The sequence below is a fragment of the Oncorhynchus clarkii genome, chromosome 32, assembly GCF_045791955.1.
Source record: "Oncorhynchus clarkii lewisi isolate Uvic-CL-2024 chromosome 32, UVic_Ocla_1.0, whole genome shotgun sequence".
In the NCBI taxonomy this organism is placed as follows: domain Eukaryota; kingdom Metazoa; phylum Chordata; class Actinopteri; order Salmoniformes; family Salmonidae; genus Oncorhynchus; species Oncorhynchus clarkii.
Window position 1 is genome coordinate 32626656 of NC_092178.1, and position 20628 is coordinate 32647283.

A 20628-nucleotide genomic window follows, 5' to 3' on the forward strand; every position below is an offset into this window, starting at 1 on the left:
TTCTACGTTGTGTCCGCAAATTTTACTTTTTATTGTAACTTAATTTACAATGTTGCAGTTTGCACTCGTAGGGAAATGTGTTACTAAGTTGCATCCAGTATCGTCAACATTTTACAGCAATTGTCACACGAATGAATTTACCACATAATTACTTTGGTTTCTGTCGCGCGATGTAATTACATATTGTTTGATTTAAGGACGCCTACTTACTGTCTGTTTGTAACACCCCGTTATAATTTGTTCCACAACACCATAAATCGGAATAATGGGCCTTTACGTTTTTAATATCACGTGTAAATGTTGCAAGAATAATATTTTTTTCTAAGCGGCCTTGTGTTGTTTGGCCTGCGTCACTGGACTTCCCGGCCCTGTTGTGTAGTAAACTGATAGTAATCGCAAAGCACTACGACCAATAAGAGTGCTTCACACATACACAGCACGGTACTATTCAGCAAAACTAACAGTGACCACATTCTTGCAATCGTTTGCATTTTACAGTACTTCAGTTTAGGGTTGTAGTTAAAAAATAAAAAATATATCTACATTCAGCCTAAGTCTAACTTTAAGTACGTGACATGTGTACATTAGCCGGTAGTTGCACTATAGGTCCATATTCTCCACCAGTTAGCATAGTTTTATAGTTATATATTTATGCATCGAAGCTGTCGAGGTGTAAATTCATCCCACTGGGCACGCACTGGTTAAATTAACGTAGCTTTCTCGTCATTTCAATGAAATGATGTTGAACCAACGTGGAATAGCCGTTGAATTGACGTCTGTGCCCAATGGGATGTTATGCTAATATGGATTTTCATAATGCTCTAATAGGACATTACAACAAGTTATCCAATGGTGACAAATGGCAATGCTAGGGTTATACAGCATTGATATGGCAACATTTATTGAACATTGAATCAACACGAGATTGAAAATGAATGCAATATTGACAAATGGATAAGGCTCATAAATTTAGAATGGAAATGCCATTGTGCCTTCTCTCGAAGTTATCATTATGACACACCCACATACTTGCTGGTGTGCATAATGCACTTTTGAATAAACAATGTGCACACTTCCAACAAATTATTTTACGATGACAGTTCTTTGAATGCAATCTCAAGTCTCCTGAATATAATTTGCATAACACAGATACTGGGTTGTAACTGTGTGTATTATCAAACAGCAGTTTACATGTTGTGTGGTCACAACAACACAGGTCTGTAGTTTCTTATTACAAGTAGATGCCCTGGAGTTCTGTAGAGCTCCAAATGACTGGACGTACAGGACATTGTAACGACCTAATATTCAATAAATGTCATCATTTCTCCCAGCCATGTTGTATATGTCTCAAACATACCATGACATGTAGCATTAAATCCCATGTGATTAAAGCAAAACTGATACTCTGCTAAATAATTTGGTCTAGACTTTGATGTTTGTATTTGGTCGTGCACTATAAGATGATTAGGCTTTTTGTTGAATCACTTTGTGGTGTTGTCTGAAACTGAGGCCGATGGGAACTGTATACTGGAAGAAACAACCCATGATGTAAGAAAGATAGGCCTACAACACTTGACGCTGCCTGTTTCAATGGAAAACCCAAACCAGAACTGTTGGTTTTCAGATAGTTTATTTCATCCACATAGGTCAGCATTCCACAACATGGATGTTTTCCCTGGCAGTGGAAAATGCCTCTAAATGAGTGGTTGGTATGAAATCTAAGGATAAAGAGAGGGCTAAAGAGACAGGGTAATAAAGTAGCAGGAAGTTAGGTAATGGTCCATGACAGGAAGTGTGGATTGTAGGGGCGGATTGGTTCGGCTATGAAATAGATAAAGGTCACCACCGAGAACGAGTGAGAGAGAGGGGAAAAGAACGCTTGAGTAAGAGAGAGAGAATGAGAGAAATGCGAGTAAACAAGAAGGAATTCCCCCACCTCCACTGCCTTAGCCAAGAAACCAGCGCGTGTGTGTGGGGGTGCAGACTCATTTGGAAGTGCTCGTCCAGACGCACTTCAAATGTGCCTGCCGCTATTCTGCTATGCTATATTGTTATATTACTTTACACATTATATAAGATTGCTTCATTATGGTTTAATTTGTATTCACACAGTGTTAGGTGTATGATTATATATAATATAGGCTACATTATGTAATGTACGCATTGTACACTGAGTATACAAAACATTAGGAACACCTTCTTAATTTTGAGTTGCAACCCACTTTTGCCATCAGAACCGCCTCAATTCGTCTGGGCATGGACTCGACAAAGTGTCATAAGCGTTCCACAGGGATGCTGGCCCATGTTGACTCCAATACTTCCCACAGTTGGCTGGATGTCCTTTGGGCGGTGGACCATTCTTGATACACAAGGGAAACCCAGCAGCGTTGCAGTTCGTTACACACTCAAACCGGTGCGCCTGGCATCTACTACCATACCCTGTTCAAAGGCACTTATATTTTTTGTCTTGCCTGTTCACCCTCTGAATGGCACACATACACATCATTGTTTAAATTGTCTCAAGGCTTTTAAAATCCTTCTTTAACCCAGTCTCCTCCCCTTAATATACACAGATGATTTATTTTGTTATTTTATTCAACCTTTATTTAATTAGACAAGTCAGTGAAGAACAAATTCTTATTTTACAATGATGGCCTACCGAGGTCAAACCCTCCCCTAACCCGGACAACGCTGGGCCAATTGTGCGCCGCTCTATGGGACTCCCAATCACGACCGGTTGTGATACAGCCCGGGATCTAACCAGGGTCTGTAGTGATGCCTCTAGCACTGAGATGCAGTGCCTTAGACCGCTGCGCCACTCAGGAGATCTGATTGAAGTGGATTTAACAAGTGACCAATAAGGGATCATAGCTTTCACCTGGATTCACCTGGTCAGTCTATGTCATGGAAATAGCAGGTTTTCCTAATGTTTGTAATAAAATAGTAATACCCATTACTTATTGTGTTGGGTGATATATCATTCAATAATGAATGTATTACCAAGGACAAAAAATACATGGTTTTATGGAATAGGCCTATATTTGAAATTATTTTTCAAAAATGGTCCTTTTTACTTTGACAGCAACTTCACCCCACCTCAGCCATTGTCTGGTGAATGGGCTTTTTATAATGTCACAATGCATTTATCACATGAATAATCCAGTCCTCTTTATGTTCTGCTGTGTTTCAGGATCTGGAATAAGGTGGAAAGAGCTGGAGACAGAAAGAGGAAAGGGCGGGATGAGAAAAAGAGGAGCTGGAAGAGCAGGGAAATAGAGGGAGGAGAGCAAGAGGGGCTGGAAGATCAGGGAAATAGAGGGAGGAGAGCAAGAGGGGCTGGAAGATCAGGGAAATAGAGGGAGGAGAGCAAGAGGGGCTGGTAGAGCAGGGAAATAGAGGGAGGAGAGCAAGAGGGGCTGAAAGAGCAGGGAAATAGAGGGAGGAGAGCAAGAGGGACTGGAAGAGCAGGGAAATAGAGGGAAGAGAGCAAGAGGGGCTGGAAGAGCAGGGAAATAGAGGGAGGCGAAAGGAACTGAGAATCTGGTCTCTGGAAAAGTAAGCCACTGTAAATCGTAAAGCAAACGCCAATGCAGAGATGAAGCCGATTAAAAAGCAAGGAAGGCGCTCGCCCCCGTCGACCCGGGCCAAAGGTGGGAAGAGACGGGGAGCGGTGGACAGTGGGGAGAAAAGAGACTCGGACGAGAACAGAGACCAATCCCCTAAAAGTCAGACCCCACCCCAAACCTCATCTCACTCAGAGTCTTCTCAGGAAGAGTCGATGACACTTACGGCTAGGGCCACGCCAGAGAGGGAGGTCCACAGAGAGGGGCCCCAGCTCCCAGAGACAGCGGCCGCAGCAGCAGGGTCCCTCCCTGGGAAGTCAGAGGACTCCCGCCCGGGGAGTGTCAAGTCGCTGAGCGCCCACAGCACAGACAGCAGCAGCAGCGCCGCCAGTGCTGCCAACAGCCCCAACCCCTCGTCCAACCGCAAGACAGCCACCTTCAAGGCCCGTGTCCCCAAGAAGAAGTACACCTCTGAGCACTGTGCTGCTGCAGCTGCTGCCGCCAGCAACCACGGATACCATGGCAACCCCGGCACGCCCCCACTGAACAGCAGTAGTGCTCACTGTGGTAGTAACACCGGTAGTCAGTCGTCGGGCTTATCTTCGGGGCCCGGGTCGACGGCGAGTGATGGCGGTTTGCTTACTGACATCAACAGTCAGACCAGGAGACCAGTGGAGGACTACATTACCACTATAGCTCCACCACAGGACAGGGATAACACACCTGGACCCCCTCCCACAGGGGACAGAGACAGGAGAGGCCCAGAGGGAGGCAGAGAAATCTCCCCCAGCCCTGTCCGCTGCTCCTCTACAGACACAGCCAGCGAACACGACCCTGACGTGAGCGATCTACGCCGCCCCAACTTTCCCCACACCAACCCCAACACCGAAGCACACACACTGGACCTGGTGCAACGTAGCACCCCACGCACTCCGACCCCACAGAGCCTGTCGGACGCGCTAGCCGACGCCCTGGCAAAAGGTCTAAAGAACCAGCGGGTGCTAGCCAGGCAGGCTAGGAGGAGAACTGGAAAGTGGGAAGAGGAGAACGGAAGGGGAGTGGGGAGGGAGAGCATGGACTCGGTGTTCCGAGCGGGTGTGGTGCGGCGGGTGAGTGGCGAGCACGGCAGCCTGGAGGTGCAGCTGAACGGCGAGAAGGAGCTGTACCGCTACCCGTTTCGCGAGGGCCCCCAGGGGCCCGTGGACATCATCATGGACGCCCCGCCGCCCGGCTCCCAGGCCGTGCCCATCGGCACCCCTGTGTGCGTGCCCTTCGGAGGCAACGAGGACGGCGGCACCACAGAGGCCCAGCGCCAGTGGTACCGAGAGGGCCTAGTCACCCAGGTGGACTCCCACCCGGCTGTGTCCTACCCCTATAGAGTGTTGTTAGAGGACAGAGCGCCCCCAGGGGATGAGGAGGGGGATGGCAGGGTGGGCACTCCGACCGCTGTGTGGGTGTCCCGTCAGAGCCTCCGCCTGCTGGTGCCCCCCTGGGACCTGGACCTGGGACCCTCCGGAGGGGGGCGAGAGGAGGGTGATGCTGCCGCCGAGAGGGGGAGAGAGAGGGAGAGAGAGAGAGAGGACAGGGACGAAATAGAAGTGGAGCCAGAGCTGTGTTTCCCCAGCCATGGGATGGGGCTCAGCGCAGCTGTGGCTGGGTCTGTGTTGGGGAGGCTTTCATACCCTGGAACGGCCCCCGCCTCCTCGTCTTCCTCCACTGTCAGCTCCCCCGTCACCCCTGCCTCGGTGCTGAGTCTGGTGCCCGGAAGAGACTGGGAGCGAGAGAAGGACCTGGTGGAGAGAGAGCGGGAGCTCCAGAGGAAACAAGAGAGAGATAACCGAGAGAGGGCCAAGCAGCATCACCACTTCATGCCCCTGACCCCAGAGGAGGACATAGAGGTGTCCCACTTCAGCATGGTGCCCATGGGGGCGGCGGGAGGTGCGGCCAAGGCCCTGGCGGTGTCCCAACACAGGCACATACTCTCCAAGCCGCCCCCGGGCTACCTCAGCCCCCACCTGTCCGTGGTCCGGGGCCTCGGAGGCACCCCGCTGGTGGGCCCCCACTTGGCCCTCAACCCCCACCCCCCTGCCTCCCCCACAGTGCTAATGGGCCTGGAGTCGGGAGCCCTGTCAGCGGGGGCGGCCGTCATCGCCACCCCTCAGCTCCCTCTGCCCTCCTCGTCCTCCCGCGGCTCCCTGGAAAAGCCACCCTCGTCAAACACCAACTCCCACGGTGCATCTGGAGGGGGTGGAGGCTCGGGTTCGGCGTCCTCGTCGCGCTCCCGCACCCCTCTTACGGTGGCCCAGCAGAAGTACAAGAAGGGCGACGTGGTGTGTACCCCCACGGGCATCCGCAAGAAGTTCAACGGCAAGCAGTGGAGGAGGCTGTGCTCCAGAGATGGCTGCTCTAAGGAGTCCCAGAGAAGAGGCTACTGCTCGCGTCATCTCTCCATGAGAACTAAAGAGATGGAGGCCAGCGGAGGGGGCAGAGACCGTGGCGGGGCCAGCAGTACGGGCACCCTAACCCCGTCAGACCTGAGGCTGGGCGGCGGCCGGACCAGTTCGGAGTTCGACTGGGACAACACGTCGCGAGACAGCAGCGAAGCGAGCAGTAGGGGAGGGGATTCACGCCCCCGCATGGTCCTGCCCTCGTTCCTGCCCCAGGACCTATCACACTTCGACTTTGATGAGTGCGAGGCGGCCACCATGCTGGTGTCTCTGGGCAGCTCCCGCTCGGGCACGCCCTCATTCTCTCCGATCTCCAACCAATCGCCCTTCTCGCCCACGCCGTCGCCCTCGCCATCCCCGCTCCTCAGCTTCCGCCCAGCCACCTTCAGCCCCATCACGGCCCCGCCTTCTCTCACCCCTCGCCGCCACCGCCATCTGAGCGGGACTAAGATGAGCACGCCGGGCTCGGAGCGCGAGCACCACCTGTCGGGCATCGTACCCACCTTCCAGACCAACCTTACCTTCACCGTGCCCATGAGCCCCAGCAAGCGAAAACTGGATGCCCTTCCTCCGCCACTGCCCCTCCCCGACCAGCAACTAGGGGAGACTATAGGGCTCCGGCCAGCCGCCTTCAGGGTGCTCTCCCCTCAGAGCCAGCCCACCACCCCCTCCTCGCTCTCCTTCCCCCGGCCCCGGAGCGCCACTAGCCGCCCCCCATCCTCCGCCGCCTCCACCCCTCCGCCCATGCTGGTGTCCCCCACCCCTCCCTCCCCACTGCCCCAGGACCCCAGCCCCCGTCGCATCGTGCCCCTGCGAGACTCCCCCGTCATCGTGAGGAACCCCGACGTCCCCCTGGCCAAGTTTACCGAGGGACCCTTAGGGAGGAGGGGAGGTGGGGGCTGCTCCTCAAGAGACCACAGCCAGCCCCTGCATCTTGCCACCGGCCTCCAAGCACCCGTGCCCATCAACGGCGCCGTCACCAATGGAGCGGTCCTCATGCGAAACCCCGCCTCCACCCTAGTCCTTGTAACCTCCTCCCAGTCCCTGACCCCAGCCGTCACGGGACGCCCTGTCCACTCCAGCCCAGCCCCCAGTGGTGGCTCCGCCTCAATGTCCTCTACTGGCTCCGCCCTCTCTAGCTCTGGATCAGGCGGTAGGGAGTGGGAGAGGAAGTCTGGAGGGCATCAGGACGCCATTGGAGGGACACTGCCCCAGCCGGTAGCCTGCCACCCCTCGCCCACTGCCCTGCTGCCCCTCATCCTACCAGCCGAGTCCCCTCAACCTGCACCCCGCAAGGACATCATCATGGGACGGCCCGGGACAGGTAACACCACAATCATTATAGGGGTATATAGGAGTTAATATAAAGGGGTTTATAAACTAGGTGGTTCGTGCCCTGAATGCTGATTGGCTGACAGCCGTGGTATATCAGACCATATACCACAGGTATGACAAAATATTTATTTATACTGCTCTGATTACGTTGGTAACCAGTTTATATGTGGTATATGGCCAATATACCACGGCTAATGGCTGCATCCAGGCACTTTCGTTGTGCGAAAGAACAGCCCTTATCCGCTGTATATTAGCCATATACCCATATACCACACCCCCTCGTGCCTTATTGCTTAAGTATAGGATTTAGTATTTAGGGGTTAGTATTAGAGGTCGACCGATTATGACTTTTCAACGCTGATACCGATTTATTAGTATATAGAGGTGTATAGAGGTTAGTATATAGAGGTGTATAGAGGTTAGTATATAGAGGTGTATAGGGGTTAGTATATAAAGGTGTATAGGGGTTAGTATATAGAGGTGTATAGGGGTTAGTATATAGAGGTGTATAGGGGTTAATATATAGAGGTGTATAGGGGTTAGTATATAGAGGTGTATAGGGGTTAGTATATAGAGGTGTATAGGGGTTAGTATATAGAGGTGTATAGGGGTTAGTATATAGAGGTGTATAGAGGTTAGTATATAGAGATGTATAGGGGTTAGTATATAGAGGTGTATAGGGGTTAGTATATAGAGGTGTATAGGGGTTAATATATAGAGGTGTATAGGGGTTAGTATATAGAGGTGTATAGGGGTTAGTATATAGAGGTGTATAGGGGTTAGTATATAGAGGTGTATAGAGGTTAGTATATAGAGATGTATAGGGGTTAGTATATAGAGGTGTATAGGGGTTAGAATATAGAGGTGTATAGGGGTTAGTATATAGGTGTATAGGGGTTAGTATATAGAGATGTATAGGGGTTAGTATATAGAGATGTATAGGGGTTAGTATATAGAGGTGTATAGGGGTTAGTATATAGAGGTGTATAGGGGTTAGTATATAGAGGTGTATAGGGGTTAGTATATAGAGGTGTATAGGGGTTAGTATATAGAGGTGTATAGGGGTTAGTATATAGAGGTGTATAGGGGTTAGTATATAGAGGTGTATAGGGGTTAGTATATAGAGGTGTATAGGGGTTAGTATATAGAGGTGTATAGGGGTTAGTATATAGAGGTGTATAGGGGTTAGTATATAGAGGTGTATAGGGGTTAGTATATAGAGGTGTATAGGGGTTAGTATATAGAGGTGTATAGGGGTTAGTATATAGAGGTGTATAGGGGTTAGTATATAGAGGTGTATAGGGGTTAGTATATAGAGGTGTATAGAGGTTAGTATATAGAGATGTATAGGGGTTAGTATATAGAGGTGTATAGGGGTTAGTATATAGAGGTGTATAGGGGTTAGTATATAGAGGTGTATAGAGGTTAGTATATAGAGATGTATAGGGGTTAGTATATAGAGGTGTATAGGGGTTAGTATATAGAGGTGTATAGGGGTTAATATATAGAGGTGTATAGGGGTTAGTATATAGAGGTGTATAGGGGTTAGTATATAGAGGTGTATAGGGGTTAGTATATAGAGGTGTATAGAGGTTAGTATATAGAGATGTATAGGGGTTAGTATATAGAGGTGTATAGGGGTTAGAATATAGAGGTGTATAGGGGTTAGTATATAGAGGTGTATAGGGGTTAGTATATAGAGATGTATAGGGGTTAGTATATAGAGGTGTATAGGGGTTAGAGTATATAGAGGTGTATAGGGGTTAGTATATAGAGGTGTATAGGGGTTAGTATATAGAGGTGTATAGGTGTTAGTATTTATAGGTGTATAGGGGTTAGTATATAGAGGTGTATAGGGGTTAGTATATAGAGGTGTATAGGGGTTAGTATATAGAGGTGTATAGGGGTTAGTATATAGAGGTGTATAGAGGTTAGTATATAGAGGTGTATAGGGGTTAGTATATAGAGGTGTATAGGGGTTAGTATATAGAGGTGTATAGGGGTTAGTATATAGAGGTGTATAGGGGTTAGTATATAGAGGTGTATAGGGGTTAGTATATAGAGGTGTATAGGGGTTAGTATATAGAGATGTATAGGGGTTAGTATATAGAGGTGTATAGGGGTTAGAATATAGAGGTGTATAGGGGTTAGAATATAGAGGTGTATAGGGGTTAGTATATAGAGGTGTATAGGGATTAGTATATAGAGGTGTATAGGGGTTAGTATATAGAGGTGTATAGGGGTTAGTATATAGAGGTGTATAGGGGTTAGAATATAGAGGTGTATAGGGGTTAGTATATAGAGGTGTATAGGGGTTAGTATATAGAGGTGTATAGGGGTTAGTATATAGAGGTGTATAGGGGTTAGTATATAGAGGTGTATAGGGGTTAGAATATAGAGGTGTATAGGGGTTAGTATATAGAGGTGTATAGGGGTTAGTATATAGAGGTGAATAGGGGTTAGTATATAGAGGTGTATAGGGGTTAGTATATAGAGGTGTATAGGGGTTAGTATATAGAGGTGTATAGGGGTTAGTATATAGAGGTGTATAGGGGTTAGTATATAGAGGTGTATAGGGGTTAGTATATAGAGGTGTATAGGGGTTAGTATATAGAGGTGTATAGGGGTTAGTATATAGAGGTGTATAGAGGTTAGTATATAGAGGTGTATAGGGGTTAGTATATAGAGGTGTATAGGGGTTAGTATATAGAGGTGTATAGGGGTTAGTATATAGAGGTGTATAGAGGTTAGTATATAGAGGTGTATAGGGGTTAGTATATAGAGGTGTATAGGGGTTAGTATATAGAGGTGTATAGGGGTTAGTATATAGAGGTGTATAGAGGTTAGTATATAGAGGTGTATAGGGATTAGAATATAGAGGTGTATAGGGGTTAGTATATAGAGGTGTATAGGGGTTAATATATAGAGGTGTATAGGGGTTAATATATAGAGGTGTATAGGGGTTAGTATATAGAGGTGTATAGGGGTTAGTATATAGAGGTGTATAGGGGTTAGTATATAGAGGTGTATAGGGGTTAGTATATAGAGGTGTATAGAGGTTAGTATATAGAGGTGTATAGAGGTTAGTATATAGAGGTGTATAGGGGTTAGTATATAGAGGTGTATAGGGGTTAGTGTATAGAGGTGTATAGGGGTTAGTATATAGAGGTGTATAGAGGTTAGTATATAGAGGTGTATAGGGGTTAGTATATAGAGGTGTATAGGGGTTAGTATATAGAGGTGTATAGGGGTTAGTATATAGAGATGTATAGGGGTTAGTATATAGAGGTGTATAGGGGTTAGTATATAGAGGTGTATAGGGGTTAGTATATAGAGGTGTATAGGGGTTAGTATATAGAGGTGTATAGGGGTTAGTATATAGAGGTGTATAGGGGTTAGTATATAGAGGTGTATAGGGGTTAGTATATAGAGGTGTATAGGGGTTAGTATATAGAGGTGTATAGGGGTTAGTATATAGAGGTGTATAGGGGTTAGTATATAGAGGTGTATAGGGGTTAGTATATAGAGGTGTATAGGGGTTAGTATATAGAGGTGTATAGGGGTTAGTATATAGAGGTGTATAGGGGTTAGTATATAGAGGTGTATAGGGGTTAGTATATAGAGGTGTATAGGGGTTAGTATATAGAGGTGTATAGGGGTTAGTATATAGAGGTGTATAGAGGTTAGTATATAGAGGTGTATAGGGGTTAGTATATAGAGGTGTATAGGGGTTAGAATATAGAGGTGTATAGGGGTTAGTATATAGAGGTGTATAGGGGTTAGTATATAGAGGTGTATAGGGGTTAGTATATAGAGGTGTATAGAGGTTAGTATATAGAGGTGTATAGGGGTTAGAATATAGAGGTGTATAGGGGTTAGTATATAGAGGTGTATAGGGGTTAGTATATAGAGGTGTATAGGGGTTAGTATATAGAGGTGTATAGGGGTTAGTATATAGAGGTGTATAGGGGTTAGAATATAGAGGTGTATAGGGGTTAGTATATAGAGGTGTATAGAGGTTAGTATATAGAGGTGTATAGAGGTTAGTATATAGAGGTGTATAGGGGTTAGTATATAGAGGTGTATAGGGGTTAGTATATAGAGGTGTATAGAGGTTAGTATATAGAGGTGTATAGGGGTTAGTATATAGATGTGTATAGAGGTTAGGATATAGAGGTGTATAGAGGTTAGTATATAGAGGTGTATAGAGGTTAGTATATAGAGGTGTATAGGGGTTAGTATATAGAGGTGTATAGGGGTTAGTATATAGAGGTGTATAGGGGTTAGAATATAGAGGTGTATAGGGGTTAGTATATAGAGGTGTATAGGGGTTAGTATATAGAGGTGTATAGGGGTTAGTATATAGAGGTGTATAGGGGTTAGTATATAGAGGTGTATAGGGGTTAGTATATAGAGGTGTATAGGGGTTAGTATATAGAGGTGTATAGGGGTTAGTATATAGAGGTGTATAGGGGTTAGAATATAGAGGTGTATAGGGGTTAGTATATAGAGGTGTATAGGGGTTAGTATATAGAGGTGTATAGGGGTTAGTATATAGAGGTGTATAGGGGTTAGTATATAGAGGTGTATAGGGGTTAGTATATAGAGGTGTATAGAGGTTAGTATATAGAGGTGTATAGGGGTTAGGGTTACATAGACATCATAGTAACATACATCAGTGATAAGGGAAATGGGGAGAGTTATTATTGGAGGGATGGTAGAAACAATTCACCACAGGTTGAATGTGACCACTCAGAATGGCTGTGTAATTACTGGCGTTTACCTTGCCGTCTACGGGGTTGTGTGGATCTAAACCATGCCAGGAAAATGCACCCCCACATCGTAACAGAGCCGCCAAGAACTCTCATTTACTCAAGTGTTTCCTTTATTTTGGCAGTTACCAATGTGTGAAAATGAGTGACTTCAGTGACAAGAAATGTACATTTGTACTTTTGCAACATGGCCGCAAGAATGCTCTGTCAGGCATTACGTAGTAGGCAGCTAAATATAATGTTGGCCTGTTATGTCTTTCAGAATGTGTGTGGTGTGTGGTTTGGTGTAGGGTGGGGTGGGAGGGGGGGATGTCAACGAGTGGGTGATACAGGGTGTTGGTCTGCGAGCTTCAGTTTCAGTTAAACTCTTAAAAGGAACGTGTCTAGACATGCAAGGCTGCTGACAAATGCACACACACACACAGTCACCCAGTCTCACACGCACACAGTCACACACACACACACACACACACACACACACACACACACACACACACACACACACACACACACACACACACAGTCACACACACACAGCGCTCAATATAGCAGACAACACACAACCTCGGGTAAAGCACCAAGGGCAAGTCCAGTGTTTCTTTTTATCCCACTGAACTGAAAGAAGTAATCATATTGCAGTGTTGTCATGGATACTTTGTCTCTCTATGGAATTAGTGCAGTTAAACTTAGAACTCTCTCTGCTTGTTGGATCGTGCTTCTCTCTGCTTTTCTATCAGTTATTCTCTATGGGGGCGAATCCTAACTTCCACTTCAAACGTTCACTTAGTCCCATTGAAGTCAATGGGAGATTAAGTGAACATGTAGATTAAATGGAAATTAGGATTCGCCCCTATGCTTCCGCTCCTAACTTTCGTCTAGAATCTAAAACCCCGTAGACACCAGTTAGTATTTTCAATGTAATACTCTCTCATTGAACAGACCCCAGAGTTCAGAGCTAGCCCGTCTAGACCAGTAGTCTCAACGTGTGTGTATGAAATGACATGCCCCCCCCCCCGTGACCCTCCCGCGTGTCATGAGATTATCTGAGGAGGGCTTGCAAGTTAACCACTTCAAACACTTCTGAGAAGAAACCCCTCTCTCTTGTAAACACAACTCATTCATCCTTCCTTGTGTACAGTATTCTCACCTGACCGACATCGAGTCAAATGGAATGTTATTTGTCACGTGCTTCATAAACAACAGGTGTGGACTTAACAGTGAAATGTTTACTTACGGGTCCTTCCCAACAATGCAGAGGGAAAGACAATAGAGAAATAATAGAAAAGTAAAACACGTAGTAATGAGTAGTAATAAATACTCAAGGAGCAAACGATAACTTGGCTTTATACACAGGGTTTTTTATTTTTTTATTTAACCTTTATTTAACTAAGCAACTCAGTTAAGAACAAATTCTTATTTACAATGACGGCCTACCTGAGACGACAACATAGCAAAGCAGCTACACATGACAACATAGCATGGTAGCAACACAACATAACCACAACATGGTAGCAACACAACATGGTAGCAGCATAAAACGTGGTACTAACATTATTGGGCACAGACAACAGCACAAAGGGCAAGAAGGTAGAGACAACAATACATCACGCGAATCAGCCACAACTGTCAGTGAGAGTGTCCATGACTGAGCCATTGAATGAAGAGATGGAGATAAAACTGTCCTGTTTGAGTGTTTGTTGCAGCTCGTTCCAGTCGCTAGCTGCAGCGAACTGAAAAGAGGAGCAACCCAGAGATGTCTGTGCTTTGTAGACATTTAACTAGATACCAGTACCTAGTCGATGTGTAGGGGTACGAGGTAATTGAGGTAGATACTGTATGTACATACAACTAGGAATAAAGTGACCGATAATAATAGCAGCAACAGCATATGTGATGAGTCAGAAAAGTTTGTCCAAAAAAGTTTGTCAATGCAGAGAGTCCAGGTAGCTATTTGGTTAACTTTTTAACCAACTACTGTATTTAGCAGCCTTATGGCTTGGGGGTAGAAGCTCTTCGGGGTCCTGTTGGTTCCAGCATTGGTACCGCTTGTCATGCAGTAGCAGAGAGAACAGTCTACGACTTGGGTGGCTGGAGTCTTTGATCATTTTCAGGGCCTTCCTCTGACACCGCCTGGTATAGAGGTCCTTGATGGCAGGGAGCTCGGCCCCAGTGATGTACTGTGGTCGGATGCCAAGCAGTTGCCATACCAAGCGGTGATGCAACCAGTCAAGATGCTCTCAATGGTGCAGCTGTAGAACTTTTTGAGGATCTGAAGGCCCATTCCAAATCTTTTCAGCCTCCTGAGGGGGAAGAGGCCTTGTCGTGCCCTATTCAGGACTGTGTTGGTCTGTGTGGACCATGATAAATCCTTAGTGATGTGGACACTCTGGGGTCACTTGAAAATGTCAGGGGAACAATCTCAATGTGACTCAAAAATCGTAAAAAAAGTTGCAATGTGTGAAACCCCATATACTGTAAGTACAGTATATGTTGTTCTTGACCAACTAGGTTGTCATTGTAAAATATAATTTGTTCTCTATGTACTTGGAGAAATATCTTAATCAATTGAAGCATATTTTATACTAATCAAGACCTATGTTCCTTTTCAAATAAGACCCTGTATATTAGTATTCCATTTGACTGCATGACTGTTAACCAGTGTGGATTCCGACATGGTGGGTCACTTCCCAATGGGGCTGAGATGGACATGACTAAAGACTGGGCTCTAACAGGAAATATTTTGTTTTTCTCAAGGGTCACAAGAGAATTCAAATGGCGGGGAATTCAGTGTGGACATGCCGTCATGGCACAAAGACAATTTGGGAACCACTGCAGTTAACCCTCACTATTTGAGATTTTTTTTTTTAAATCATCAACTATTCATAATATTTTCCATCCGAATCCGCCTTTTCCTCCCACAGTATGGACCAATGTGGAGCCCCGGTCAGTGCCAGTGTTTCCTTGGCATTCATTGGTCCCTTTCCTGGAGCCCAGCCAATCGAGTGCGGCTGCCCAGCCCACTGATGGCCAACAGCTTGTCAATCAGAGCAACGGTGAGGATTTGATCAACACTTATGTGTTGAAATAAATAGGCCTATTCTGACCAGGTTGCATACACAACTCATATGTGTTGTACTTACTTATATTGTAAGGATATTTATGGGGAAAAGTGTACAGTATACCGCATTGCATCTTTCACTATTTGCTGCATCACTTCATAAATAAATAACTGTTGAATAACTGAACTAAAATAAATAACTCACAGTACAAATACAAACAACTTTTATGTTGGTGACCTGCCTGTTTTTTGAAATTACATTGAGATTTAAACACATGGTTTACATTGAGTTTATTATCGAGTCCAAGAATCCTAATTTCTCTCTGAAACCATTTTATCTACTTAATGTAAGGGATAATCAACATGTGTTCTCTGGGAATAATGCATGGTGCGGAAGGTAGGTGCCACGACACAGAGCAGAGTGATAATTACCAACCAGTCATAGATGAGGGATGAAAACCAACCAGGATCCACCAACTAACTCCCCTCTCTCTTGGTCAGAGCCTCGTTGTGGGGTGGCCCTAGTGAGTGACGGACGGATGGGCCCACCAGATGCAGGATCAGGGTCTCCATCCCGCCCACCGCCCTCCTCCAATGACAACAACCCCCAAGCTGAAAGAGCAGAAAGAGGCGGAGCCGACAGCGAGACGGAGAGCGATGCAGATGACCCGTACGTTTTTTCTAGGTTGTTTAATGGTCGTTCGAAAGTGTGTCATCTGTTGTATTGCAGGTGACACACTACAAGTGGGATGTAAAAGGAAATAATGTTGTCTGTAATATTTGAAAGCCCCCCTAGGGCTTTCTAGAATAGTCTTTCACAAAGGCTTGCGTTGCCTTAGGAACCAGGAAAGACCGGTTCTCTTTCAATTGCTCTAGCTTCATTGATTGTTGAATACATTTAGTTTGATGGAGAGACCTACATAGAGCAAATGTTATAGCTGTGTTTGTATACAGTAGAATGTACCACTTTAAACCCCCAAATGGGCTTAGAAATGAAGTGATGAAGAAGGATAAAGCTTTTTGCCCCACTCAACAATTCAAATCAAATCAAATTGTATTTGTCACATACACATGGTTAGCAGACTTTAATGCGAGTGTAGCGAAATGCTTGTGCTTCTAGTTCCGACAATGCAGTAATAACCAACGAGTAATCTAACCTAACAATTCCACAACTACTACCTTATACACACAAGTGTAAAGGGATAAAGAATATGTACATAAAGATATATGAATGAGTGATGGTACAGAACGGCATAGGCAAGATGCAGTAGATGGTATCGAGTACAGTATATACATATGAGATGAGTAATGTAGGGTATGTAAACAAAGTGGCATAGTTTAAAGTGGCTAGTGATACATGTATTACATAAAGATGCAGTAGATGATATAGAGTACAGTATATACATATGAGATGAGTAATGTAGGGTATGTAAACATTATATTACGTGGCATTGTTTAAAGTGGCTAGTGATACATTTTTTTTACATCAATTTCCATTATTAAAGTGGCTGGAGTTGAGTCAGTATGTTGGCAACAGCCACTCAATGTTAGTGGTGGCTGTTTAATTTAACAATTCTTAATCGTGGTATGTTACTAAGGGCATATTCTCTTGAAGAAATAGCTATTAGCACAGGATTGAAAAAGATTAGAAAATCTGCCCTTTTTTTTGGTTCTCCTACACATTATTATGTTTTTCTGATTGTCAGGCCATATTCACATTATGTTTCTGATTGGCAGGCCATATTCACATTATGTTTCTGATTGTCAGGCCATATTCACATTATGTTTCTGATTGTCAGGCCATATTCACATTAGGTTTCTGATTGTCAGGCCATATTCACATTAAGTTTCTGATTAACAGGCCATATTCACATTATGTTTCTGATTGTCAGGCCATATTCACATTAGGTTTCTGATTGGCAGGCCATATTCACATTATGTTTCTGATTGGCAGGCCATATTCACATTATGTTTCTGATTGTCAGGCCATATTCACATTATGTTTCTGATTGTCAGGCCATATTCACATTATGTTTCTGATTGTCAGGCCATATTCACATTATGTTTCTGATTGTCAGGCCATATTCACATTATGTTTCTGATTGTCAGGCCATATTCACATTATGTTTCTGATTGTCAGGCCATATTCACATTATGTTTCTGATTGTCAGGCCATATTCACATTATGTTTCTGATTGGCAGGCCATATTCACATTATGTTTCTGATTGTCAGGCCATATTCACATTATGTTTCTGATTGGCAGGCCATATTCACATTATGTTTCTGATTGTCAGGCCATATTCACATTATGTTTCTGATTGGCAGGCCATATTCACATTATGTTTCTGATTGGCAGGCCATATTCACATTATGTTTCTGATTGTCAGGCCATATTCACATTATGTTTCTGATTGGCAGGCCATATTCACATTTGGTTTCTGATTGGCAGGCCATATTCACATTATGTTTCTGATTGTCAGGCCATATTCACATTATGTTTCTGATTGGCAGGCCATATTCACATTAAGTTTCTGATTAACAGGCCATATTCACATTATGTTTCTGACTGTCAGGCCATATTCACATTATGTTTCTGATTGGCAGGCCATATTCACATTAGGTTTCTGATTGGCAGGCCATATTCACATTATGTTTCTGATTGGCAGGCCATATTCACATTATGTTTCTGATTGTCAGGCCATATTCACATTATGTTTCTGATTGGCAGGCCATATTCACATTAAGTTTCTGATTAACAGGCCATATTCACATTATGTTTCTGATTGTCAGGCCATATTCACATTATGTTTCTGATTGGCAGGCCATATTCACATTAGGTTTCTGATTGGCAGGCCATATTCACATTATGTTTCTGATTGGCAGGCCATATTCACATTATGTTTCTGATTGGCAGGCCATATTCACATTAAGTTTCTGATTGTCAGGCCATATTCACATCAAGTTTCTGATTGGCAGGCCATATTCACATTTGTTTCTGATTGGCAGGCCATATTCACATTGAGTTTCTGATTGGCAGACCATATTCACATTGAGTTTCTGATTGGCAGGTTCTTTCTGGGTGTAGCAAATGATCCTGCCCTGTCTACAGGCACTATGAAGAGGCGGACTCAGTCCCTCAGTGCTCTTCCAAAAGATGGAGACAGAAAGGTGAGCTCTCTGCTTGACTGTCTCTGGTTTTTATTTTATTAGCTCTGTCTCTCAGTCCAATATCCCACTCACATACAGTATGTGTCCCTCTCTCTGTGTGCCATTAGCTCAAACTTAAAATTGCCGTTATCTACAGATCAAGGATCAGATTACATGACTCCCAATGTCAATCTTACCATTAGGGGGATAAAGAATATCTGACCACCCTGTATCAGTGGTTAGGGTCAAATTCGAACTACTCCTTGTGGCTCATTGCTTCCATGTACCCTCTTACCTCTCTCTAGATATTACAAAAGCAATGCAATTAATTTGTTAGTTGTCCTGCAAACGATTATTGCGATGCAAACAATTATCGCAAACACTGATCAAGGACGAGGCTGCTGGTATGGTTACTGATCCTTCCTTATTATTATTTTCTCTCTCTCTCTCTCTCTCGCTCTCTCTCTCTGTCTCTCTCTCTCTCTCTCTCTGTCTTAGAGGGAAAAGGACCACATTCGGCGGCCAATGAACGCGTTCATGATCTTTAGCAAGCGTCACCGGGCGCTGGTGCACCAGAGGCACCCCAACCAGGACAACCGCACGGTCAGCAAGATCCTGGGCGAGTGGTGGTATGCCCTGGGGCCACAAGAGAAGCAGAAGTACCACGACCTCGCCTTCCAGGTACATACCAATGATGTACAGTGCATTCAGAAAGTATTCAGACCCCTTGACTTTTTCCACATTTTGTTACGTTACAGCCTTATTAAAAAAAAAAAAAAAAAAAAAATCCTCATCAATCTACACACAATACCCCATAATGACGAAGCAAAATCAGGTTTTTAGAAATTTTTACAAATGTATTAAAATTATAAATAGATATATCACATTTACATATTCAGACCCTTTACTCAGTACTTTGTTGAAGCACCTCTGGAAGCAATTACAGCCTTGAGTCTTCTTGGGTATGACGCTACAAGCTTGTCACACCTGTATTTGGGGAGTTTCTCCCATTCCTCTCTGCAGATCCTCTCAAGCTCTGTCAGGTTGGATGTGGAGTGTCACTGCACAGCTATTTTCAGGTCTCTCCAGAGATGTTAGATCTGGTTCAAGTCCAGTCTCTGGCTGGGCCACTCAAGGACATTCAGAGACTTGTCCTGAAGCCACTCCTGCATTGTCTTGGCTGTGTGCTTAATGGAAGCCACTGTGTTCCTGGGGACCTTCAATGCTGCTGAAATGTTTTGGTACCCTTCCCCAGTCTGTGCTTCGACACAATCCTGTCTCGGATCTCTACGGACAATTCCTTCGACCTCATGGTTAGTTTTTTCCTCTGACATGCGCTGTCAACTGTGGGACCTTATATAGACAGGTGTGTGCCTTTCCAAATCATGTCCAATCTATTGAATTTACCACAGATGGACTCCAGTCAAGTTGTAGAAACATCAAGGATGATCAATGGAAACAGGATGCACCTGAGCTCAAATTTAGAGTCTCATAGCAAAGGGTCGGAATTCTTATAAGGTATTTCTGTTTTTAATTTTTTATAAGTTTGCAAACATTTCTATAAACCTGTTTTCGCTTTGCCATTATGGGGTATTGCTGAGGATTTTTATTTATTTAATCCATTTTAGAATAAGGCTGTAACATAACAAAATGTGGAAAAAGTCAAGGGGTCTGAATACTTTCCAAGGCACTGTATATAAACCCTTTATGACTGACAGGGGGCGCTGTATTGAAGCCACTGCGCAGTCATCTTGGTTTCTCCTCCAGTGTAAAAAAGATTTTGGAAGCTATAGAAATGCATTTATTAATGTCTACATTCATTTTTTGCATGTTTATTCTATTACAGACACCCTAATGCATACTTTTAAATTATATTATGTTAGCTAAATATAAAAATGTAATTATTTTTAATTATTTTTTTAATTGTAATTTTTTTAAAGAGAGTTCTACTGTTACTGTCCCCACTACAGCAAAAAAATACTTAAATAAATGTAGTTTTGTTCTTGAAACTGTATAATTCCATTCATTACTATGGAGGACTGCTCCTACTGGGGGAGTGCCAATATGGCCGACCGGTGGCTTCAAAGCCTCTCAATGGCCAATACATAGCATCAGCAATCCAGGGTTTATGCACATCATTGGTACATAGACCATACAGCACAAACTGATCTGGGACCAGACAATAATGATTATGTTAATATCAAAAGATTATGTTGTTTATTGTGCCTTTCAATACACCCAAGGACTGAACCGGGGAATAGGATATTCGGTTTTCTTTATGTCCTTCCTTCTATCCTTTTCATGT

At 44.5% G+C, this 20628-nt stretch overlaps 1 protein-coding gene across 1 annotated transcript in view; it reads left to right on the forward strand.

The window, feature by feature from the left end:
• Positions 1-3406: 3406 nt before the first annotated feature.
• The window catches only part of LOC139391671 (protein capicua homolog), a 33465-nt gene continuing 16243 nt past the window's right edge, over positions 3407-20628 (forward strand). Inside the window, exons 1-5 of the mRNA XM_071139098.1 lie at positions 3407-7334; positions 15039-15170; positions 15677-15845; positions 18245-18344; positions 18822-19004. Coding sequence (XP_070995199.1) covers positions 3596-7334; positions 15039-15170; positions 15677-15845; positions 18245-18344; positions 18822-19004 — 4323 coding nt within the window. The 5' untranslated portion in view covers positions 3407-3595. The remainder of the gene's footprint in view (positions 7335-15038; positions 15171-15676; positions 15846-18244; positions 18345-18821; positions 19005-20628) is intronic.